At 44.9% G+C, this 26,165-nt stretch overlaps 1 protein-coding gene across 2 annotated transcripts in view; it reads left to right on the top strand.

Annotated features, from left to right (window-relative positions):
• The window catches only part of LOC125462770 (transcriptional enhancer factor TEF-5-like), a 151,943-nt gene that overhangs the window by 68,214 nt on the left and 57,564 nt on the right, over positions 1–26,165 (top strand). For both annotated transcript variants that reach the window (XM_059653472.1, XM_059653471.1), the window contains exons 2-4: positions 9,731–9,795; positions 17,178–17,240; positions 17,327–17,389. In XM_059653472.1, the coding sequence (XP_059509455.1) occupies positions 9,731–9,795; positions 17,178–17,240; positions 17,327–17,389 (191 nt within the window). The remainder of the gene's footprint in view (positions 1–9,730; positions 9,796–17,177; positions 17,241–17,326; positions 17,390–26,165) is intronic.

Genomic DNA, 26,165 nt, shown 5'->3' with positions numbered 1-26,165 from the left:
TGAATGAGCTGTAATATGATTGGTGAATTGTGGATGCTGTTTGGGTAACACTGCCTTTCTACTGTACAGTATGGCAATTTCCTATAGCGTGAGGTCACACGAGCACAACTATTGTGTTATAGGAGAACTACTTGTAGTTTTATAAATTGGGCGGGTTTCCCCACTAGAAAGACAAGAGATGGGAAATGATGTTGATATTTAGTGTTCTAGAGTCATAGCTTCTCTACAGTGTGGAAGCAGCCCATCAACCACCCCAACCCTCTGAGCATCCCACCCAAAGCCACCCCAACTCCACTATCGCTGCATTAGCTAATCCATTCAGCCTGCACATCCCTGGACACTAGCCAATCTAGCTTGGCCAATCCACCTAACCGACACACCTTTGGACTGTGGGAGAAAACCAGAGCACCTGGCAGAAACCCACGCAGACACGTGGAGAATGTGCAAACTCCACACAGACAGGTGCCTGAGGCTAGAATTGAACTCAGGTCCCTGGCACTATGAGGCAGCAGTGCTAACCACTGAGCCACCGGGCTGCCCTGAAAGAATTAATTCCATCTTGTCCTGTACACAGTGTAACACAGCCTAGTGGAAACCTTCAGCAAGTTGTCAGGTCACCTCAGGAGATGACGGGAGCAGAGAGCATTCATTCATTCAAATACAAATCCCATTTCCCTCAGAATGTTACATTTTGGGTACATGATTTGAGTAATGGTATGTCAAATGTAACATGTTTTGAAGGAAGATTTGAACCTATTGTTCCAAAAATACTCCCCTATTGGGGTTTTCTTCATGTCATGTCTGTTTAAGGGACTAATTGATCATTCGATTATCAATTAATCAACAATTAATTAATCAACAATTTCCTTATCAATGTCTCACAAAACTGCCAGGGTGGACTTTTATTTTTAGTTCCACAACAATTTCCCTTGTCCCACTAATGGAAGAGGACATGGCTTTGAGACTGGGGTCGTGTCTAAATTTAAATGCAGAATATTGGGAAGCAGTGAGTTGTAGATAAGACCAGGATAGATAGGACAGACTAGCACTCGCGTTATTCTTTTACAGCCCCAAGAGAAGATTAATTTTACTTGAGAGGGCAGAGAGCTGGGTGTTAAGCTTGGAGAATATTGGTATAGGACCTTCCGAGCCCTGTTTTTAATTAGCAACGATGTACGAGAGATGACAAAAATGTGCCTCCTGACACACGTTGTCAGGTTGGGGTTAATTGTGGGCTTATTTTTCAACACAGGAGGAATTTGAAAATGGTTGTGTGTGAACGTGGAATTTGATGAGCAATCACAAGTGCACACATTCCAGACACTGTAACCCTGCATTGACAAGATTCACTTTCCAGCCTCACTGAAGTTTGCCCATGCGCTTTCTGTGGATGGCAACTCTGACTGAAACTTTACTGTACACCGTGAATCCCATTCCAACTGTCAGGTGGCCCCCTACCAGGGGAAGATCATAAGAACCTTGACAAGACAGACCATTCCAGTAATCATTACAATCCATCCCTAGTCAGATGTCTTGACTCAGAACAGACAGAAGCTTAAACTCTGAACTTTTCTGGCCTGGTTTGGCGCTTTTTTTTGCCAACAGGCACATTTACAGACCATTCCACCCTGTAGACCAGTGACAGCGTTGAGTTTGTTCGTTGCTGCTGATGATTCCTTTGCATCATATTTGAATCACGGTTCAGTGGCTGCACACTCACCTCTGAGTCACAGGGTTTGTGGTTCCGAGTCCCATTCCAGGGACCTGAATGCAAAAGTCTCGGCTGTTGTTTCATTGCTGTTCTGATGGAAGTGATACCTTTTTAGATGGCATGTTAAACTGAGTGTTAACTCTGCCGTAGTCCAGGCCAGAACTTTGCTCATATCTATGCATCAACCAAACATGAAACAGATGATCTGTTTATTTAGCTTTGCCTTGTTTTGGCAGTTAGCTATGTAGCCGGCAGTAACTAGTTTCACTGCCCTACATTACAGCACTGAATAGACTGCTGGGGCACTTGATTAGCTGCAGAGAGCTAATAAGGTTGTGAAAAAGTGCTCCATAAGTCTAAATTCATTTTCTTCATTCACGTTCCGAAGAATGATGACTTAGTAACTTTTTTTTCCCTTGCTCTGTGGTTTATGGGGTCTTGCCATTTGTAAAATGGCCGCCATAGTTGTTGACGATCCCTTCCCTTCAAAGTTGATGGGGTGGCAAGCATTTTTCAGAGTCTCTGAGGGGACTAGTTAAAAATGCTGTATTAATGCAAGCCTTTCATTTACCAAATTGGTAGTAACTGGATGATAACAAACCACTTACCCTCAACACTGTGCTGAGCCAATCCTTACTACACCACTGTTATTTACATTTCAAGCCACTTGGTTTTCCTCAAGATGTACAGAACTGGTGTTTTGGCCTCTGTGTGCACCAGCTGAACACGTTCAGGAATATAATGTTTCTTGTGCCTGTTGACGTTTTTGGAGGGATCAGTCAAGAGTGTGCATGTGAGGTTGGGACCACAGGAGCCTGTGGTTCATCTCACACCCACTTTGTTGCCCCAGCCCACCTTAGGATGAGATTTTTCAAAACAAGTAAGTAAATAAATCGGCCTGGTGCCTTCCAAGAGCACGAACTACAAAGCCAACTGCAAACATGGCATGTGTACCATGCTCCAGTGGACAGGTCTCTGTGCTGTGTTACCTCATTCCTCCTCAGTCCGGTCCATTGCAGAGCATGGCTCACGTGTTAATAGATACTTAATGTTTGATGTCTTGAGTTTTCACACCAGGCAGCCAGCCACCTCAGCGCCAGAGATCCGTGGCTTCAGAAACCACTCCAAAACTTGCAACAGTCTTGCATACATTTTTTTTTCCACGTACTCTTACATGTAGGCAAGAGTGGCTGCCAATTTGGACACAGCAAGATCCCACAAATAGCAAACAAGAGAAATGATCAGAAAGTCCCTGGAATCCCACCTGTCAGCCCCTCCAGACTTACCGTGGACTGGGTTTTTAAAGACTGTGAGCCCGTTGTTTTAATGTTTGTAACTGCGGCAACTTGTAACTTATATCCTGCTTACATGGCCCATGTGGCAAATCACAAAGACCAAATCTCAACCGTGTAGCAGTGAAGCCGCCTCCAAAAGCACACGTTAGTCAACTGGCCATTGAGTCATAGAATCATTACAATGTGGAAGCGGGTCATTCGGCCCATCAACCCTCTGAACAGCATCCCACCCGTACCCACCCTTCCACCCTGTCCCTGTAACCTTGCACTTCCCATGGTTAATCCACCTAGCCTGCACGTCCCTGGATGCTGTGGGAAAATTTATCATGGCCAGCCCACCTAAATTGCCCATCTTTGGACTGTGGGAGGAAACCTGCACGGACACGGGAAGAATGTGCAAACTCCACGCAGATGGTCACCCGAGGCTGGAATCCAACCGGGTCCTTGGTGTTGAGGCAGCCGTGCTAACCACTGTCACCGTGCTAACCACTGTCACCGTGCCACCATCGGTAGTTACCAATGGTCATGTTAGGGATCTTGTACACAAAGAGAGACCAGTGGACCATCAAGCCTGTGTAGGTTCCTTATAGACCACTCCAGCCTGTCCCATTCCCCTAATAAGTTTATTTCTGTCTCGTGTGTATGCAATTTGCTTTTGAAGTCATTGATCGTCTCTACATTAGATGGCAAGTTCCATGACCCAACTGCTCACTATTTAAAATTCTCTGTTACCCCAGTATCTTTTGGCTTCAACTTCATATTTGCATGGTATAGTTATTGTAACATCTGCTAAAGGGTCTACATTATGTAAAGCTGTCATAATTTTATTCCTCAATCCAACCTTTTTTCTTTCAAATCTTCTTTTGCTCTAAAGTTAACACTCTCAACTTCTCCAGCCTACATTTTGTAGTTAACATCCCTGATCCCTGAAATCATTCTGGAAAATCATTTTGTGAGCTGTCTGTTGTTCAGGGTTGTGGGTCCTGAGCTGACTAACCAGTCTGACATTATCTCAACAGTCCAATGCTAGATTGAAATGCCCTACTGCAGCTGAGGTGGGGTTTTTGATGAGGCTGGTGATGGGACTTTCAGGTTAATGCACGTTACTCCCAGCTGTTCGAGCCTCCAACTGAGTATGTTCTCGATACTCAGAATGGTTGACATGTTTACAGTTGGTTCCTCTTCCATTTTGGGAAGTCTTAGGCAAGACTTTCCCATGCAAATAATGTTCAAAATCTCTACTAACCTTCACAAAGACTCTCACACTGTTCTTAAAGATACTCTTTGCTAATCTGACCTCATGTTTCCAAAAGATCACTCTCTAATTTCCTCCTCCTGACTGAAGATCAGAGGAGACAGAGTGGAAACTCATGGATATTCCGTACATAACCAGTAACTTGATTAATAATCACTTCACTAGCTCCTTTGAATACATTACCTCCATCTTTTAGTGTCTTGCTCCTTATATACTTGTATTGACAACAACTTAAATGTGCATTGAAGAAAGAGAAGAGATTTTGGTGGGGGTGACTGAAAGCTTGTTTCAAGAAATGGATTTTAAGGATGGTCTTGAAAGAAGAGAAAGAGAGAGGTTGGAGTGATTTAGGAAGGAGTCTTTGTAATGAGGTGAATAGACAGTACAAAGTGCAGGTGCCAATTGTCGACACACGTATTTGTAAGTTGTAGTAATTGGTAATCATAGCAAGCTGCAGAAGAAGCTGACAGAGAGGTCGGGGAGCTCTAGTTTGTCGGAGGATGCAGAGATTGAGAGAGGTGAGGTCATGGAGAGATTTTACATTGTAAGAAATGGATGGTTTGGAGGATCAGGACATAATGCATGGATGGTGTTGAAGAGCAAAATGTTTTGAAGATTTCAGAAGTGGAAAGCATAATTTCTGGCTGACCCAAAGGGTAGTAGGTTGGCCAGCATTGCATTGGAATGGGTGAAGAGAGTTTCAGCCACTGATGAGCCGAAACCAGGCGGAGACTGGTGATGTCGAGTTTAAGAAAGAAATGTTGTGGAAAGGGAGGGTTTGCTTACTGAAGGTTCAACTTGGGTTCAAATGAAATGCAAGCAATTTGGATCAGCCCAAGGATGGGGTTGGTGGTGAGGAAATAAAAGGCAGAGTGTTCAATCTTTCCAACATTTAACTGGAGGAGGTTTGTTTGGAAATTAGACACGAACTTTGACAAGATAAGGATTGGAGAGTTCGAGAGATGGAGTCCTGCAACTGGCTGTTTTTTGTGAGCTCCGTTCAGCCAATGATCTCATAAAAGAGGAGCTGCTGATGAGTGAGGAACAGGAAGAATGAGTGGAATTCTTCTGGAGGCTTTTGAGTGAACGGTGTAGGGGTTGGGAAGAGAGGCATAGCTAGAACGGAGTGGGTAAGTGTGGAAGCAGGGCTGTCTCACTCAGCCAGTCGACGAAGGAGCGGTGTTGGAGAGGGGTGACCATGTGTAAAAAGACACACGCGCTGTGGTGAAGGAGACCATGATCATAGTCACTGGATCATTTGTGATATTGTCCTAGCCATTTCAGCACCATGACGGGAGAGACAGGTGCAGAGTCATGAGGAAATGGGGAAATTCAAGCATGGAAAAGCAGGAAAGATAGGAGTTGAGAATGTATTCCAGTCTTTAGATGGGCAAGGGTGACGAGAAATGTGGCAGTCTTTTACAAAGTCAGTGAAGTCAAAAGATCTATTGCCCGAGTGGGAATGATGATGAAAGTTTGCAAACGGATTGGGAGTATTTGAGCACATTTACAGCATTATTCCAGCGAGGGGAGAATAGTGAGGGAAGTTGGCTGGTTGGTGGCTCAGTGGGAATGGGAGAAGGGCAGCTGCAGGACTTTCTCATGGGAGGTTTGAGCTTGGAGACTCCGCAACAGGGAACTAGAGAAAAGCAATGGTCTTCGGTGTTAAGAGGAAGATCAGGTAAAGTGGTTATAGAGGGAAAAATGATGGCCTAGTGGCATTATCACTAGGCAGTTGACCCAAAGGTAAAATTCTGGGGACCCAGGTTCAGATCCTGCCACAAGAGGTGGTGGAATGTGAATTCAGTAACAAATCTGGATTAGAGTTATGTTGATCATGAAACTTTTGGTAATTGTAGGGGGAAAGAAAACATTCAGGGAAGGAAACTGCCATCCTGACCTGGCCTACATGTGACTCAGGACCCACAGAATGGGGTTGACTCTCCAAGTCCTCTGGGAAATTAGGGATGGCCAATAAATGCAGGCCCAGACTTTGATGCTCACATTCCATGAATGAATAAACAAAAGAGATAGAAAGGTGGGAGGTTTAGGGAAAATTAGGCGACTGAACATGTGAGTTCAGTATTCATGGGAAAGAGCTGCTCCTCATTGTCACCTCGAAGGAGAAGGGGTCTGATGCGACAGTGTTCTCAGAGCAATGCACTAATTTGCAGGGGAGCGTGAGGTTCCAGAACTGTCTGATGGAATCCCAATTGAGTACTGAGACAGATGCTCTTTCTTTTGAAGGAGATGTAGGTCTTGTACTTGTAAGGGATTAAAAATGCAGTCCCATAAAGGGACAGGAGGTGAAGATCCAATCTGATGGCCAGTGGAAACAGGCAAGTTGACGCTGGCTCTGGCTCTAGCCCAACAGAGAAGGGGTTTCTATTTGCGGTTCTCTTTTCAGTTGACAATCGGAGTGTAGGGAATGTTCTTTTGTGAACCACAGCTTTTGTTCTGAGACTGGAGTACGATTATATTTTCAGAGAAATAATGAGTCTAGACAGAGAGGTGAGCATAATCTCGCAGTACTGTAAACCCAGGCCTTATGTATTTTACATAAGAACAGCCTCGAGTGAGGCTCAGAGGGGCTGGAGAGGGATTTTTCCGGTAATAAGAGAAATCAAACTTAACAGGTTGGTTCAGCTAGTGACAGAAAGGGTTCAAATATCTTGCTGCTTTTGTCATGTTGTTGCTGAAAGCTATTTATGGCAGATTTATTGCATGATGCTGCTGGAGCTAAATCTGGAGGGATTCGAGGAATGCAGTAAATCAGGAAGATTGGCACAGCTTTTTGGATCCATTACTGTAGGGTTTTCAGGTTCTGTAGTCTTTCTGTGATACCAGAGAAAGACTTGCATTTTCATAGCACCTTTCGCAATTGCGGACACCCTGCAAAGTATTTGATGTCAGTGCGGTGAATTGCAATCACTGTCCCCCCTTGAAAGTATTTTTAAAAACACACAGCGGCTGATTTAGCGGGTATTCATTGAGGGATAAATGTTGGCCTGGAGACTGAGGAGAATATCCCTACGCTCTTCCAAACTACTGCTGTGGGATTCATGAGGGAAACTTTGGCTTAATGCTGTATTTGATAGACAGCACCTTTTTACAGTGTTCGGTGTCGAACCAAGCAATGTTGGTTCAGTTCATATGCTCAAGTCCTGAAGCGGGATTTGAACCTACAACCTTATGAATCCGAGGTAAAAGTGTACTCAACTGAGCCACGGCTGACTCCGTTTGGGAGGATTTTAAATAGAAAGCAAGGCGGTTTGCAGTAGTTGAGCTTGGCCCTGTCGATCGTACAAGGCACAGTGTTTAGACTCTTGGTCACTATCACAAAGCCAGCAGATTCAAACTGCCTGACTCTTCGGTAACTTGCCGGTTCTGCTCTGTGATGAATACTCACTGGTCCATGCTCGCCACGTAACTGATTGCATACGCATGTCCCAGAAGCAAGTACAGTGTGCAGCAAACCCCACATTACCAGGTGGATAAAGTTGCTGAGAGTGACAACATTTGAAGATGAGTCTTCTGGAACTGAGAATACTGTGGCTACCGCAGAATCCCTGTGAGTCCAATTGATTCAGCTCCAAACTATTTGGGTGGGAGGAGCTTCTGGGATCTACTTTAAATTCAGACCATATGAAAGCCCAATTCGCACAGACTTGCTGTAACATAGAGTCTCCCAAAGCCAGCCTGGAATGGATTTAGGTAGTTACACGGCCCTGTTCCTGGCACAGAAGCATCGGTTCCTCACCGGATTGCAAACTTTGAATTGTTAAACCTAAATCATTTCTGTGTATCAATCTGCCTCTTGTACCTAAAATTTACAGAATGTATGATCAGTAAGTCTTACAATGATGCAAGTCCTCACAAAAATATACCTAAACCCACCTCTCCAAACCAGACCCAGTTATGCACAGGGAGAGCGAGACTGCTTTAATTAAAAGGTTTCTGCCTATTACTATCGCAATTTGAAATTTTTTTTTAATCTGTCTTCCACCCCATTCATTTCTGTACATCTTCCCCCTGTTTGTATTCATAGAACATTGGTTGGCTGTACTTATGTACCTTTTAAGTTCTCCTGTAGTTTTGGGCCTGGACATTGGGAACCAGGTTCTGGTGCTATTCTTGGTAAAACTTTCCGGCTTTCCTGATGAACCGATGTTCTTGTCCATTCAGGATGTCTGGAGGAGGCAGATTTTTAGCTTTTATTTTGCGAGAACATGGACGGATGGAGATATGGAACCTCAGCTCCATTGGAGTTGACCAGCTTGGGATGAATTGGAAATCTTTGCTGATATTTGTGCTAATCCCATCTGTTCAGCCATCCAACTCCCACAGCGATTGTGGTGGGGAGGCAAAGATGGAGATGGGATAATATGTCAGCTCTGGAGAGCTCTGCCAATGAAACTTCTCAGATCCAGGTTGCTCGGGTAGTGACTTTTTGGCCAATGGAAAACATCATCACTGTCAAGCACATTGTTGTCCCCACCTAGCATTGACACTACCCAATGAATTATGATGGACACGCATTGACACTACCCAATGAATTATGATGGGCACGCATTGACACTACCCAATGAATTATGATGGGCAGTGAGCAGGGCTGGAAAGAATGACTGATTTGCCATCCCTCTACCCAGCTCCTCCTGGAGCCCACGGTGGAGAAGGGTCTCAAGATGCAGCCGTAGCAGCCCTAATTCTGGGTGAGAGGCTGAAATACTCACTCAGGGCTTGATGGCGCACCTATGGAAGGTGTGTCACATTACAATGTGGTTGATCAATCTACAAGTCCTTTTGATGTACCTGGGGCAGGTGATGGGAGAATTTTCTGGCCAACCAGAGCTATAAGATACATCAACCTCCACATGTTAGAAGGCTGTACACAGAATCTCTACCGTGTGGTAGCAGGCCGTTCAGCCCATTGAGACAATGCTAACCCTCCGAAAAGCACCCCCTTCCCTTTTACCCTACCTCTGTAATCCTGATTTCCCATGGCTAACTCACTTCAGCCTACGCAGCTCTGAACACTACGGGCAATTTAGCACGGCCAATCCACCTAAACTGCACATCTTCGGACTGTGGGAGGAAACCGGATCACCTGCAGGAAAGCCACGCAAACACAGGGAGAATGCACAAACTCCACACAGACGGTCTCCCGAGGCTGGAGTTGAACCCAGATCCCTAGGGCTGTGAGGTAGCAGTGCTAACTGCTGAAACACCGCCCCACTGTCGACAGGCGAGGCTTATCCATGATTGGTTCTTGCCATTAGCAAGCATCATTCCTGTTCGAGGGTGTTCTTCCATAGACCTTAATGGTCTTCTCCCAGCATTGGAGTCATCTTTATTGGTGGGAATATGGGTTTAACATGTTGAGGCTTGTTTCTGCTGCTTGTTATATTAATATTTAATGAAAATGGAAGTTTAAAGATTTGGTTTAATTAAATTTTTCCATTCTCACAGGCCGCAATGAGTTGATAGCGAGATACATCAAACTGCGGACTGGCAAAACACGAACAAGGAAGCAGGTAAAGCTGGCCAGGAAGCTACGCTTTGGGCAAAAAGAGGTGGCTTGTGCTGAAATCTGGCTGCTGCTGCTTTTAAGGCTGGCATGGTGAATGGGTAATGGGGCAACATGATTGGTAATGAGAGGCAAGGGGGCACCTCATGGAGATCTGAGGACCCAACGCTGACATGTCATCCTCGAATAATTCAGTCATTCCAAGGTTGATCGGGTGGTATAGGAGAGGTTGGCCAAATCTTCAGCTCTTAGTATAACTTTTTGTTTCGGGATCTGTTCGCTCAGGAAAGATTTTTAGGTACAAACTGCATTTGACCTTACTGTGGAATGGGGAAATAGTTAGAAACCTGCAGAGAGGATAGGATTTATTTTGATAATCGGAAATGGGGGTTTGTTGCCTCAGGAGGTGAGAAATACTTTTCAATCCAGGCAGTCAGTGTCAGCATCAGGATGTCCTGGGTAAGATGTGGCTTAGGTGAGGTGAGATGCAGCCCAGACCAGAGGGTTAAGGGCTCCCTCTAACCCATTCTGAGAACCCTGACTTCTACTGGTGAGCTAGTCGCATTTTCCACATTGACAGTCTTTAATCCCGTCGGACTGGCATTGCCGATTGGTGCCAGAGTGCAAGGTGGTGGTTGTGTGTTGGATCCAATATCAGTGAAGAGCTGACATGAGATTGCTCTGAAGTTTCTTTCATCCAGGACCCATGCTGTTGACAGACAGAGAAGATTATCAGCTATCGGGCTAAAGTAATTGCAACGGTTAATATTTCCACCAGGACAAAAAAAATGAATGACAGAACAACAAATGATTGAGAGATTACAAAATAGGAAGACAGGGATCAGCAGTGCAAGGTTAATTTTATATTCAGGATGAGTTTTTCAATTTGAACATTTAAGCTATTTTTCCTAATCAACTTGATCACAGATGTTATTACACACCCCTGGAGCAAATGGGTCTTGAACCCAGGCCTTTCCGGCCAGGGTGAGGGACACTATCGCTGCACTGCTAAGGGCAAGCTCCTTCCTTGCAGTTGGTCAGGCCAAAGGACTTTAGTCACACCACAACTGCTAATCGTTCCCAACAGTATGTCCTGTCTAATCACTTAAATCCTTGTTGATCGATCAACTTAATTAAAGAGGAAGAAACAATTTGTTCAGGCAGAGAGAATCTAAAGCAAGGAGATGTAAAGATGATGGTAGTAAATTAGAGTGAAACCATTCAGGAGTAATATCAGGAAGTGCATCCTTTCTCTCTCTCTCTCTCACACACACACACACACACACACACACACACACACACACACACACACACACACACTCACAGACACACACACACTCACAGACACACACACACTCACAGACACACACACACTCACAGACACACACACACACACTCACAGACACACAAAATCTACAACACTGGCTGAAAAAGCTATTGGGCTGGAGCTCAGTTTAATGTGACACATTTGAGGTTCTCCGATGTTTTGTTATGGAAAAGGTAAGGTGAATGACAGAACCAAGGTGGACAGATGGAGTTAATAACCAGCTTGAGTGATTGACGAGAGCAGGTTCAAAGACTGAGCAACTGTCTCCTGTTGCTCAGCTTTATTCCAATGGAGGTATTTTAACACTAAAAGCTGCTAAATCACAACAAAGCTGCTCTTACACTGTTATCCCATAAATAGCTCTCATGTAGATATTATTCTAAAACCTTGTCATTCAGAGTTCAGTTGTGTAGTCCAGTTTTCTAGTCAAACTACCCCCTCCCCATTAATTCTCCTTCTCTGCTGAAGGGGCAGGCTGTGATGGATATCCTGCTCCCTACAGCTGTAACTTTCTAATTCAAATACATGAACAGAGAGGCAATGGGGTCAAGCATCTCGTCTCACTTATGCCATTTTCAATCCATTTGGGAGACAATGAGTGAAGCTTTTGTCCTGGGATTCGGCTGAGTCGCTACAAAGACCACACCTGGCACGCAAGAGGAAAAAGCAGGAGGATCAATGCCTTAGATAACAATCTCCTGCTGTCATTTGGCACTTTCATTGTAGCGCGAAGCCTGATCTTTGAAAAGCAACAGCTATTAGCCGATGGTTCAGATGTAAACACATTGCCTCAGCTGAAAGGTTCCCAGTGCAACTCTAGTGAGTTTCAGTCCTGTATAGATTGGGCTTGTCACTGAGGTCAGACTCTGACATCTTTTGAACTGTCAATACCAAGCCCCCTTGAGTAGGCGAGGCTAGCTTCACATCATCATAACTCATGCAAAAGCGAGAGAGCTCAGCTTGAGCTTAGGAGAACAAAGTGTAGGGACTTATGAGATAACAAGGTGTGGAGCTGGATGAACACAGCAGGCCAAGCAGCATCAGAGGAGCAGGAAGACTGATGTTTTGGGCCTGGATCCTTCTTCAGAAAAAATGGGACTTGTACCAGACTTGGGAGAGTAGTTGCTCAGCCTAGTCAAACAACAGCCTGACACGATTCTACGAATGTGACTCCCTCTTACAGCCAGTGTCTCGTACTCCATCGTTGCTGTTCCTCAGTACAAAGTGGCTGACATTTAGGACCAGGCAACCAGAGAGAGTATAGAACTGAGGGAGACTGGGTATGGGAGTCCTTGACAATGTGCTGTGTACACCCCATTGAGTCTCACAGCAACAGGTCAGAAATGGACACGGGTACCTCCTGCTGATCACCACCTCCAGCCCTGCCTTCCAGCTGATGAATCATTCCTCTTCCATGTCAAACGTCAGCTGTAAAAAGCACTGATGATAACAAAGATTCAGAAAGAACTGCTCCATTTAAAGTAGAGTATCAACTAGCATGAGTAACTGGGAAACATCGTTCCTGACTAATCCTCAGGGACATAGCTGCTAGATTGGGTTTGAACCAATAAGGAAGAAAATCACATCCTCACCAATCTGTCACCGGTCCATCATTCCATGACAGTATTGATAGAAGTAGCTGCTGTATATGTTGATGAAATTCCTGTTTTCATATTGAGGACAGCCTTGGTCGTGTTGTGTGGGATTAACATTGTGGTAAATCGGATAGATTCTGAACAGAACAGCAGCTCACCTGGGCATCCACGAAAGGCCTGCGGACCATCAGCAGGATTGTATTTAACTACCGAACCCCATCATATTTCCTGCTGTACCGTCACCATGAAGCGAGTAGATCAGTCTTGGCTGAAAGAAGAATGCAGGAGGCTGCGGCACCAGACGGATATAAAAATGAGGTGTCAACCTGGTGAAGCTACAGAACAGAACCAGCACGCCAAACAGCAGCAAGTGATAGACAGCGTTAAGCGATCCCACAACCAATGGATCAGAGCTAAGCTCTGCAGTCCTGCCACTTGCAGGGATGGATGTTGGTGGACGATTAAACAATTGCCTGGAAAGAGGCTCCCCATCCTCAATGACGGGGAAACTCAGATTATCAGTGCAAAAGATAAAGCCGTATTATTCACAGCAATCTTCAGCCAAACATGCCAAGCGGATGATCCATCTCTGCCATGATCTACACTATCATGGTATCACAACATTGGCATCTACTTGATAATGTGAAAAATTACCCAGTTTGCCCGTACACTCTCTGAGCAGGAGAAATCCACCCTGTCAGTCTCTTCTCTCTCAGCCGCAAAGTGTCAGAAGGAATTGTTGACAGTGCTATCAAGCAGCACTTGCTCAGCAGTAACCTGCTCACTGACGCCCTGTTCGATTCCTGTCAGGGGCTGACCTGATTATAGCCATTCCAATGTGGACAAAAGAAGTGGGCTGGCCGTAACTGCCCTCCACATCAAGGCAGCATTTTTCTCTGTGGCATCAAGGAATTACTGCAAACCTGGTGTCCATGGGAATCAATGGGAAGCTGGTTGGAATCACACCTGACATGTAGGAAGGTGGTTGAGCTTGTTGGAGGTCAGTCATGCCAGCTCCAGGACACCTCTGCAGGAGTTCCTCTGGGTAGTGTCCTAGGCCCAAACATCTTCAGCTGCTTCATCAATGACCTTCCCTCCATCATCAGGTCAGAAGTGGGGATGTTCGCCAATGATTGCACAGTGTTCAGCACCAGTTCTGATTCCTCGGATACAGAAGCAGTCCATGGGGCCTGGACAACATTCAGACACGGATTTGATAGGTGGCAAGTAACATTTGTGTCACAGAACGACCGTCTGTAACCAGAGAGAATTTAAACTGCTTCATTTGACATTCAATGATTTTACCGTCTCTGAACCCCCTTGTGTCGACATCCTGGGTGTTACTGTTGAGCAGAAACGCAACTGGAGTCATCACTTAAACACAGTGATTACAAGAGCATGTCAGAGGCTAGGAATGCTGTGCCGTGGAACTCATTTCCTGATTCCTCAAAGTCTGTCCATCATCTACAACACACAAGTCAGGAGTGTAATGGAATATTTCCACTTACCTGGATGGGTGCAGCTCCAACAACACTGAAGAAGCTTGATGCCATCCAGAACAAAGCAGCCTGCTTGATTGGCACCATAGCCGTCACTTTAAACCAGTCAGCACTTCCTCATTCGCTAATGTACAGAATTATATAAACATCGTTGCCATGGTACTTGTATTCTCTATCATTGAGAAGGTTGATCCAAACTCTGCTCAGCCCGCTGATTCCTTTCTGTATCGAAACATCGTGATTCTGAATGATAGTGCTCAAGATATTCCAAGAAAAAAGATTTAGCGAATACTTAACTGGTATTCCTATTAAAATATGTAATGGAAAGATTCCTACCTTACCTCCAACCTGTGGATCTTACTGAACCCTCTGTTAGTAGAGGGTAGAAATTGCATGTGCTGTGAGATTGAATAGAATTGAGCAGCAAAGCTGGACCTGCTGCAGTGTGAAGTTAGAGAACAGTTAGTCACTTCCCCCTCACCACTTTTTGTTTATGTCAAACGGTAGAATACCTGGTGAGTTGGCTCTATCAGTTGGATTTGAGACTTTGCAAGAGAAAGCAATGGGTTTTATACACACAGCTAGCTGTTTGCCCGCTAGGGAAGTTGTGACGGCGTTTGCAGATTTTAAAGTCGTCAACTCTGGACGCATGCTTGACAGCGATATGCTGTAACCTGTGACCTATGATCCCGCCACTCCTGTCATTGGCCACCTGACATCCATCTTCACCCTCCCACACCCATTGGAAAGTAAGTAAGCTTTTTTATCTGATTGGATGAGTTTTGGCTGGCCTCCTTAGGTCCCATTTTTAAAAAATATACAATAAGTAAATATTTTTAATGGCACTGAGAATTTTTTGTTTCCCTGGATTACTTGCAGCAGGAACGTGGGGATTTAGTCGTTAGATTTAGACGATGGAGTTTGGTAAACTAGTCAAACTGTGCCTTAAAGCAGGGTGGATAATACCATTCCAATAATCCTTTGGATTAGACAGTAGTTGTTCTAACAGTCTATTTCAGCATTGCCCATGCTGCGCAACAGTCCTTCCCATTGGAGAGGCTAACAGGAATCAAAGTTACAATCGTTGATGTCCTATTTGATTGAACACCCCGATGATGATGCATGTAAATAGGTAGTCAGTTCATGAAATAAAGGCACAAAACAGGAGTAACTCAGCAGGTCTGGCAGTATCTATGGAGAGAGAAGCTGGGTTAATGTTCCAAATCCTGTATGACTGTCCTTCGGAACTGTGTTCTGAACCTGCTGAGTTTCTCCAACACTTTTTATTTCCAATTTCTGGCAACTGCAGTATTTTACTTTTATTGGAGACAGTTAGAGTCACAGATGTTGCCTGGTATGGAGGGAAGGTCTTATGAGGAAAAGCTGAGGGACTTGAGGCTGTTTTCATTAGAGAGAATAAGGTTAAGAGTTGACCTAACAGAGACATACAGGATGATCAGAGGATTAGACAGGGTGAACAGTGAGAGCCTTTTTCCTCGGATGGAGATGGTTAGCACGAGGGGACGTAGCTTTAAATTGAAGGGTGATAGATATAGGACAGAAGTCAGAAGTGGGTTCTTTACTCAGAGAGTAGTAAGGTCATGGAATGCCCTGCCTGCAACAGTGGTAGACTCACTAAGTTTAAGGGCATTTAAATAGTCATTGAATAAACATATGGATGATAATGGAACAGTGTAGGTTAGATGGGCTTCAGATTGGTTTCACAGGTCGGCACAACATCGAGGGCCGAAGGGTCTGTACTGCGCTGTAATGTTCTATGTTCTGGATCTGAGATCTCCTCAGCAGTGAATCGCGGAGTCCACTCTATAATCATTATGACAAACCTGCAGTGATAGCCACGATCCTTTTTTTTAGGGAAAAAAAGTGTCTAGCCAGAACTACTGTGAGAAACAGCCAAGCTCCAATGTTGAAAACTGAAAACTGTGTTTATTGGTTGCCATAACTGCATTTTGACCTACAGATGGGTGGGTGGGTTCCTGTCCTAAGCCATCATTGGAGAGGTTAAATTCCTGAGTGAATAATTGTTTATGGATCTACTCCCGACTTAACCAATTTCCTAACAAATTCACATCACTCACAAACCTGCTGCAAAAGGAGCAATGTTTTACAGAGGTGGGGTAGGGTTGGGGTGGGTGGGGGGGGGTGCGCGGTGGTTGGTGGTAGACATTTGCAGCACCCACACCCCGGGGTTATGGAGAAAAAGTTAAAGGGACTCATTGGGGATTACTTCCAGAAAATCTAGCACAGGCAACTTTGTGGGAGTAGGGGGCACGGGAGGTATGGTCTCCTTTCCTACTGTGCATTGATAAAACAGCACTTTGCAAAATGTTGCTTGAGGTAGAGCAACTGAGTAGAGAGTACTGGCAGCGCATGTGGAGCAGTGGATCAGAAAGGGCTTGGTAGAGTGACGATGGATGAGCTGAAATGGCCTCCAGTTTGTAGAGTTAGTGAGATAAACACTAGACTCATCAGGTCAGGGCAGCTCCCACTGTCCACTGGACTGAAACCATCATGCTCTGATAGCCTTATGCCCGGAATAAAATTGCAGGCACTGTGGAGGGCTAGAGTGTGTGTTCTGCTTCTGCAGCTTGAGCTGACAAGAAGAGGATTCATTTGTTTCTCTTGGAGGTCACCAATTACTTGGAGTGCTTATCACTGCTTGCTGTTGGCAACATGCTGGCAGCCGACTGGCGAGTGAAGGCAAATGCTGAAGAGTATGGCCTGCCATTATAGCAATATTGCTGCCGGTTGCATGGCTGTTTGCAGCTCTAGCTTGGGGAGGGTGGGGGTGGGGGTAAATGGTTGACGATGGTGATGGAAAGCCTGGCTCTCTGCATGCCCAAACTAACGAACTAACTCATTAATAATGTAAGCACTGTGTACAGTTGTGACAGAAGCATTGTCTTTCATTTGTGTCTTTTGTCTTCAAATTATCTCATCGACCTAGGTGTCTAGTCACATACAGGTGTTAGCCAGGAAGAAAGTGCGAGAATACCAAGCAAGCATCAAGGTATGTGCAGCCAGCATGAATCCGGGGGACATTCATCTCCATGGTTACAGGCTCTTCTTTTTCTTCCCCTTTGCTCTTTCCTGCAGGTGTCTAGTCATATGCAGGTTCTTGCCCGAAGGAAAGCTCGTGAGATTCAGTCCAAGCTGAAGGTATGCGCTTCTCTGCTTTGGCCTTGTGGTTGGCTGCTGGTCGAGGCTGAACAACAGTTATAGAGAGTTCTGATAACACCAACTCCCCTTCTCACTCATGTCCATCACTAAGGCACTATAGTGCAACTGGTACCAAGTCCGGCACTGAGCTCTCTGAACATTCAAGATCCTCCCGCCTGCATCTATTCCTGCAGCAAGCACTTTTGACAAGTAAAGCCCTCCGAGCTACCAAAGGCACAAGCATAACAATATATGGGATGTTCTACAACCAACAGCAGCACATTGGCTCAGTGGTTAACACTGCCACCTCCCAGCGTTAGCGACCTGGGTTTGATTCCAGCTTCAGGTGACTGTCTGGGTGGAGTTTGCATGTTCTCCCCGTGTCTGCGTGGGTTTCCTGCCACAGTCCAAAGTTATGCAGGTTCGGGGGGATTGGCCATGCTAAATTGCTCACAGTGTCCAGGGATGTGCAGATTAGGTGGATGAGTCAGGGGAAATGTAGGGCTGCAGGGATCGGGTAGAGGGGTGGGTCTAGATGGAATGCTGTCCAGAGCATTGGTGTGGATTCGACAGGCTGAATGGCCTGCTTCCACAGTGTAGGGATTCAGTGACACTATGAACAGATTGGGGCACTCAGCAAATCTGCTTAACTCTGGGCTATCCCACTGTCGACTGTGTCAGAAAATCCTCTCCCCTTAGCCACCCCGATCCTAATGTGTAAAGAATGCACCACTTGTACAATAAGGGATCTTTCACACTTGGAGGTAAATCTGCCGCACTTGTCCAAGTCCTTTTTGTGAGTTAGTCAGCTGGTAAAGAGGAGTATTTCACTGCAGCGTGTTGCTGGGTTGTCAAGAGGGGAATGTGTAATCTCTGAGCGTTCTACGCCTCCAAGGCAGCACAGCTTTGCACTCTGAGCTTCTCTCACCATTGGTGATGAGACAGAATTGTAAATGGCAGCCAGACCATTATCACTTTAACCAGACACAACCTGCTGTCTTAAACCTGATGACATTCTGAAGACAGTCAGTAGGACCCTCCATCCTCCAATTTTCGCCCCTCAGCACCACTGCAAGGTTGAACCAGGTCATAGGTTCATTGCTGCTAAAACCCTAGTGAACAAAAGCCATCCTTTTATCAAAGTGCAAGGGCTGATTTATCCACGTCTGCTCGAGCAGAGCCTTGGTCATTGGTTCATGAAAAAGGAAGCTGTGAGCATGTGCTCGCCACAACTTACTGTTGGGTTTGATGTTAACAGCATCACCTTTCTTCCTGTTCCCAGGGAATATAGAGGGTAAGGAAAGGAATGATTCCAGATGGGATTGATCCCACGTTGCAACTCTTGAAAAGGAGCAGCTGAGGGTTGACCTAATAAAGATCCTGAAAAGTCTAGGGGTTTGTTAACCTGGATGTAGGGAAGTCATTCCCCCCCATAGTGGAAGATGAAGAGGCTGAACTAATAAATAGAAGACAGAAAGGATTCAACACAGCGTGGAGCAGGGGGAACACAACAGGTCAGGCAGCACCAGAAGAGCAGGAAAGTCAACGTTTCAGGTCAGCCTGACTCCCAGCATCTGCAGTTCTTGCTATCTCCACAAACACAGAAAGGGGAATGGTTATAAACTCCTCGCTGCAAGAAGTAATCGCATTGAGCAGCATAAGTAGATTTAAGGGCAAGATAGAAAACCAGGCAACTAAGATAGGAATAAGATGTGCTGAAAGTAAAATCAATCACAAAGTCATGGTTTTGGAAGCATTAGTGTTGCGCTGACAACCCACTCACTTAATGTCATCCACACTTGGTGAAACAGGAAGGGAAACAGCTTTTAGAGGGAACAAATGAATTAGTAATGTGCCTTAAGGTCCTAGATATTATACCTGACCAAATGTAGTTGTGCTCATTTCTGTTGTACAATAAGCATCCAGGCTATACAAGAACAGTGCCTCTTCTGTAGACATTCTACGCTGGTGAATCCTCTACTACTAATCGCCAGATAAGCCCAAGACAAGAGCAGAGACGAAAGGAGAATTGAAGGCAGTGAGCTACCGTAAAACAGCCCTCACCCAATATCACCTACTGGTAAAGGGTGGCAACTCTCAGCAGTCTCACCTGGGAAAATGCTACAGAAGTACGACAAAAACAGGCTCGCATACAATGTAAATCACTTGGGTTGAATGGCCTGGTTCTGTGCTGCAACTTGATATAATGGACATAACAAGCTCATCCCTGGCCCAACTGTAATGACCAAAAGGACAGTCTCAAATAAAATCAATCCACCTTGAGAGCTTGCCAGAAGTTATTTTGAAGAGCAGTCAGAAGTATGTGTAAACATTTTTGAGTGGTACGTTAACTGTCACAAATTAAATGTTACTGTGACTCTGTGTCCTAAACAAATACACATGAACGTTGGCGAGGAACCCACTGTCTCTCAGGAGGATGAAAGTTCAGGGCATTTGGAAAAGTGTATTGTCACTATAATGCAGTTTCCCATTCAGGCAGAGTACATGAAAACCGTCAGCACAAACACGGAGACTTGGCACTAAAAGTTAAACACTAACCTGTGGTACTGAGCTGAACCAATACACACTGCTTACTAAGAAGTGCAAAGGAAATTTTGTGATTGCGTTCAATGAACTGGTGACAGACAAATTCACTTTGAAGAGCCTGTGTGTCAAACTGAAAGACAGTGGCACAGAACACAGCCCGAGCAGGGCTGGATTTGCCTATCACCTTTTTATTGAACTTCCCATGGTGTTATCAGAACTGTGCTATACTCGAGGTTCAGGCCTCAGCTTCTGTCTGGCTAATGGTGGGGTAACTTTTTTTTATTTTGGCTTTGTGGCAGTGTGCAGTGAAATTGCAAGCTGACTCACTTCCTGTGCTTTATTAACTGAACACTCTCTCCCCCTGCTTCTTCGCTTTGCGACTTCCATTTCCAGAGGCTTCCTCATGTACTATTTTTTTATCCTTGCAGTCTGGTTCCAATTCCTTCCATCACAGTAGGTCTTCTCTTTGTTGAATCCAGGCAATGTTTAACCTGATTTCCCCCGTTATTGTAGCTGATGTACAAGTGACGCATAATATGTGATGTTATTCTATAGACGAATGAACTGCATCTGTCTCTCAAAGCAGTTAGTTGTACTCTCACTAGTGACACAGTGGGTGAGGGACTAAAAATAACAATTTTTAATAGCTGGCATGGGGAAGTCAGACCAGGTGGGCAGGAGGCATGTGACCTTGGCATTCAAATAAAGCCCCCTCGAAGAAAATTTGGGGTAAAATTCACCAAGGTGCGAGAACAAGATGGTATTGCATTGAATCATAAATGCAGAGTGACCATGATGTACTCAGAGATTCACTTGAGTGGGGGAGAGGGGGTGTGCCCTGAGTATTGGACATGAGTAGGGACCTGAGCTTTAAGGAAGTCCAGTCATTGTGTCCATGAGCCAGCAGTCTTCCTCTGTTATATTAGTTTAGAAATTATACCCTGCATTTTGCTGATCAAATTGCCAATAGTTTGAGAAATGGGGTAGTCCTGGAAGGGTCATTATGCTCAATTGGATTTTGGGCCCATACAAACACTCTAGGTCGACCAACACCACATGGACTGCAGCAGTTCAAGAAGATAGCTTACCATCACCCCCTTCAGCATGGTTAGGGATGAGCAAACAGTCCCATGAAAGAGTAAATTTAAGAAAAAGAAAATGATGACCCCACTCTCTGACGAACCCTGCCTCTCTCATTCTCTCTCAATCCTGAGCCAAATGAGTGTGGTCAATGGTGAGGGACTCGTGTACTTCTAAGCTCAGGGCCAGGTACCCTCGATGGGCTGATTGGCCTACTGCTGCTGTATCCTCTGAGAAAGATAGGCTGCATCCGTACTTTAGGACACACAAGGGTGAGAAACCCTTCTGTGATCAGTCAGCAGAATTTCATAGCCTGCCTCGCTACCACTTCTGGAATTTGTCAGACAACTTTTACTCAGAGGTAGCTTGCATTCCTTAAGCCAACAGCTCAACTCAGCTGAGATCAGCACAGAAGAGGGGCGGGGAAAGTGAAATATGAAATCCGCCCATCGAATTAGATGTTACCGCAAACTCCTCCACCAGTCTCTCATTGCACAGATACGGTACATTTATCCTGGAGATTTCTGACTGGTAACCCTTGTTAGCGGGAGGGAAAGCAACGAGAGAAGCTAGAATCATTGTGTGCATCCCACCAAAGGGGTTTAAAGATCCCTTAGTTGTGGTGGGAGCTCAGAAATAAGGAACAAAATCCAATTTATATTTAAACAAAATTAAATAGTCTGGGAACACAGACTTTTTGTTCAAATTCCACATCAGGCAGTTTGTGTAGACTCCAGGCTCCAGAAGTAATCATTACCATGTGCAAGCTGCGTCTACTTGAGTAAAAATTGGTCCTTTTCTTCCCCAGTGTAGAGTGATTTGGTTAGTGGGGAATCTTGTGCAATCTCTATAACCTTTCCCAATCCTCTCGTTTTACTGGCTCATTCCATTCAGCTCCTTGTATAGCGCACCTCCTGTTTTTTTAAGTGGCTATCAATAATCTCTGTATGACCTGAAGCAGCCCTTTATCATGCGTAATCTGTGACAACAGTACCATGAGGTACGTCAGTAACACAACCCAGCGCTGTACACACACACACACACTACCTCCGGCCGGAACAGTTCCAGACTGTTTTACCTTTGCCTGTCCTGGGATCAAAGCTCAGCCCCATTCTGCTGCTCCTCTCTCACCACTCAGTGGGTAGCCACTATGGTCTTCAAGCCTCCAAATGAGGTCCACATTGGGGTAAAACGTGGGGAGCACTAGGTTTTGATCTTCTTAGTTAGTGTCACTTTGCTTTGTGCTGCCTAGTCCACTAAGCAACTGAAGTAAACACAGCTCAGTGCAATACATCCTAGAGTGAGGTTATTTTCAGCTGATGTTACAGTCAAAGTGCTTATGCCACCTGCTGGTGGGCAAATGACATGGCTACAGTGCCTGCCCTGGTTAAGTCATAGTCACAGAATCCCTGCAGTGTGGAAACAGGCCCTTCGGCCCAACAAGTCTATACCGACAGTCAGAGCATTCGACGCAGAACACATTACCCTATACCACTCATTTCTGAGCACTATGGGCAATTTCCCATGGCTAATCCACCTAGCTTGCACATCTTTGGATGGTGGGAGGAAACCGGAGCACCCAGAGGAAACCCACGCAGACACTGGGAGAACGTGCAAACTCTGCACAGACAGTTGGCCAAGGGTGGGATTGAACCCGGGTCCCTGGTGCGTGAGGCAGCAGTGCTAACCACTGAGCCACCGTCCACCCTCATATCCACATGGGAAAGGAGAAACTGGAGTAAGGCTGGGGCTGTGAGGATCACTTTCCAGTCTCACCCAGACAAAGTTTCTGGGCGTACCACACAGTGTGGCCTCACACCATTACAGCCACAACTCTTGGACTATAGTGATCTTGAAGGAGTTAAATCTTAGAGCAATAATTTGACTGTGATAGCAGGACTCCATCAAAACACTCCATTGCGTCCTCTCTCCCTCCTGCAGCCAGGAGAGGGCATAAACTAACACGACAGGGCAAAGTCTCCTCTCCTCACCATCACTGGAAATAAAATCCTATTTTGCTCTGATCTCCAAGAAGATATTTAGCTTCTCCTGTATGGTAGTTGAATTGGCCGATTAGCTGCAGCCTCAAGTGGGGCACTTGGCTGATGGCTGGAGCTGCCATTTGGTATTTCTTTACCGTGGATTCAGCACTGTGGATGCTTTCGGCTCCTCACACTCCCACTTGCCTAAACAAAATGAAATGCTTCGACATTTGCCCCAAAGAGAGATGTAGCTGGTTACTAAGCGATACACAATGACCAGGTTAACTATTTTACCATATTTTCCCTCATGTAGCTGCCCCCTGCAAAAAGTTTCAAGACTTGTTTTGAGCCAGTTAGGATACTGATATTGCCTTAATTTGGATCATAGGGCTTCCCTTGCATTTGAACCCACGCTACTGAAGACTTTAGGATCTGGGTTGGTGTTCAGACTAAATTGAAAGCAATGTCGGCTATTGTTTTGTCTTTTTGCAATCTGATTTCCTCAACTGAACCCCAATCACCAAACTCCTCATCTTGGCCTCCAGCCCCAAAATCAAAGGTCATGACTTCCACTGATATTGATATAAACTCCTCCCAATTGATGGTCAACATACGAATGCGAGAAACAGGGAATTCATAGTTGAAAGAAAAGGGAAAAGAAATGCTGAGAAAACATATCATGCAAACTATTGCAACAGACTGCTAAGACAAGGAGTGACCAATGACACTGGTGCCTGTGAATTCTGCACCATTCCTTATGACCTTATTGCCATACCCAGTAAACACAAGTGACCTTTGTCCCACCAGCACCCCAGTCTTTGATAAACAAGCACCTTTATCTCAGTTTCTAATGGCCACAGAGATTTTTATTCTGCCAAGTAGTTACGGGCACAAGGATCCATTTGGCATCTCATCTCCCAGCAGGGTGGTTTATGGGTTTCCTGGTTTTCATGTCATGCAGGTCTGGTCTAAAGCCTGTTGACATTTGCTCACCAGAGTGTACATCTCATTATTACAGCCCATAAGGCATGATAAGCCCTTCTTGACATGAAACAACCCCTATGTTTTCTGTTACTGTTGATGTCTCTTTGCATCTGCACTGGAACCAAAACTCTTCAACAACCAGTCAGCCAATGAATTTAATGATTCTAACGTTTGAATTCAAAGTCATGCCATTTCTTACTTATCCAGGAAGACCCAACAATACTGATTTTGGATTGGGGTGTACACTGACTTTGCAGATGACCTCACTTCTTGCTGTGCTGCCATGAGCATGTTTGTGCTGTTAACCCCTCTCTCCTACTGTTTCATTTGCTCCCTAAATACTTCTAGCATGTTGCATGACTAAAAAGCTGGTTCTAAACTTCTTGCCTGTTTTCATTTTCCGGGCTTGACCACCTTCTAAAATATTCTCCAGTAAGAGTAACTGAGGCTGATTGTGTGTTAATCCATGGAATTGAGGAGGAAAAAGTAAACAAAAAGGAGATTTTTTTAAAAAAGGGAACAGACAACCCACTCATACCTGTCGGGATACCCTAACGATGAATTATCTGCATTCAGTGGATGTTAGTATCGTTTAAAGTGTTTTGATTCCAATTGGACTCTGTATTCTAATTAATCAGTGTCCTGTCTATAATGTATTGAAAGGGTCCTCAGTTATGTGAAATTAACCACTCACTTCAAGGTCACTGACAGCTCTATTTATGTACTTAAAGCTGAGATGCCTTTTTAAAAAGAAAGTGAGGTCTCTACACTCCATTTATGCTCATTTTGCAGAGTAGTTTAGTTTTTTTTCATCTAAACAATTTTCTGGTGATATGAATGAGACACATTAAGGTGCTTCGCTATCAGGGAATTCCAGCTTGCAACGAAGTGTTCAAATCACTGCCAATTATCCTGTGTTTGGCCATGCTTCCTAGAATAGAGTTGTAAGACACAATACATTAGTGGTAAAATCTAATGCACTTTTGCAGCAGGTTCTGAGCTCGTGGAGAAATTGTTTGCCCTTTGAACTGGAATTAAGTGAATTTGAGGATTATCAGATCAGCCATGACTGCATCGAATAGAGGAGCAGATTTGATGGGCTGAATGGCCCAATTCTGCTCCTACAACAAATGGAATTTTCATTCGTACGTTAGATTGCCTTGGGAAATTCCAGTTTGCAAATGCTGTTGTAATGAAGGCTTTCAGAAAGCAGTGGACATTACATAAAGATAACACAGTGGGAAGCTGGATGAACACAGCAGGCCAAGCAGCATCAGAGGAGCGGGAAAGTTGACGTTCGGGTCGAGACCCTTTCTGAAGCAGGCTCTCGACCTGAAACGTCAGCTTTCCTGCTCCTCTGATGCTGCTTGGCCTGCTGTGTTCATCCAGCTTCACACAGTGTTATCTCAGATTCTCCAGCATCGACAGTTCCTACTATCTCTGGGCATTAAATAAGTGAGGATTTAATCTCTTTTGGTCATTTCCTCTTTTCCAAATACTATACCCATCTCTAGATGAAGAAGATTCTGATCCTTAATTTCAAGCAGCTTTCTAATTGAGGTAGCATGTTAACCTCATCAGTAAAAGAGTTCGCCTTGATGATTGTTCGCTCTTGATGTTAGCCGGTGTATTAACAGGACTCGTAGTCTCTGTTAGGCACCATATCATTTATGAGCTTCCTATACTGATCCACCAAACCATTGCATTACGTGGGGATAACTAGCTCACAGGGGTAGAAGGAGGTAATTCTTGAGTCACGCACTTTGGATACTGTGTAAAATGCTGTTTGTTTCGTAGCTTTCCTGCACAATGCACTCCTGATTTTTTTTTTTGCACACTTCCCTGCTGTTGCTCTTAAAGACACAGCACTAGATGCAGGGTTTAGAAGTAGCTTAGACAGTTAGAGCAGTGAAGCGGGGTAGAGGCCACTCAAAAGAGTGGGGTTAACAGAAAAGATGGGAGAGGTAGGAAAACAAGGTATTATCTTTTATGTACACAGACGTCTAGAATTATTTCCTCCCCATGTAATTCTTGTGGAAGCCCAGAACACTAGGCTAATGAAATCTGAAAATACACACTTGCATTTATATTGCTCATTGCACTATGCCCAACAGTGATTTACAATCACAACAGCACTTCGTGAAATGTAAACTGTTGTTATATAGAAAAAAGGTCTCCACAAA

Source organism: Stegostoma tigrinum, chromosome 21 (assembly GCF_030684315.1).
Source record: "Stegostoma tigrinum isolate sSteTig4 chromosome 21, sSteTig4.hap1, whole genome shotgun sequence".
NCBI lineage: Eukaryota > Metazoa > Chordata > Chondrichthyes > Orectolobiformes > Stegostomatidae > Stegostoma > Stegostoma tigrinum.
This window is presented reverse-complemented; position numbering and strand designations above follow the sequence as displayed.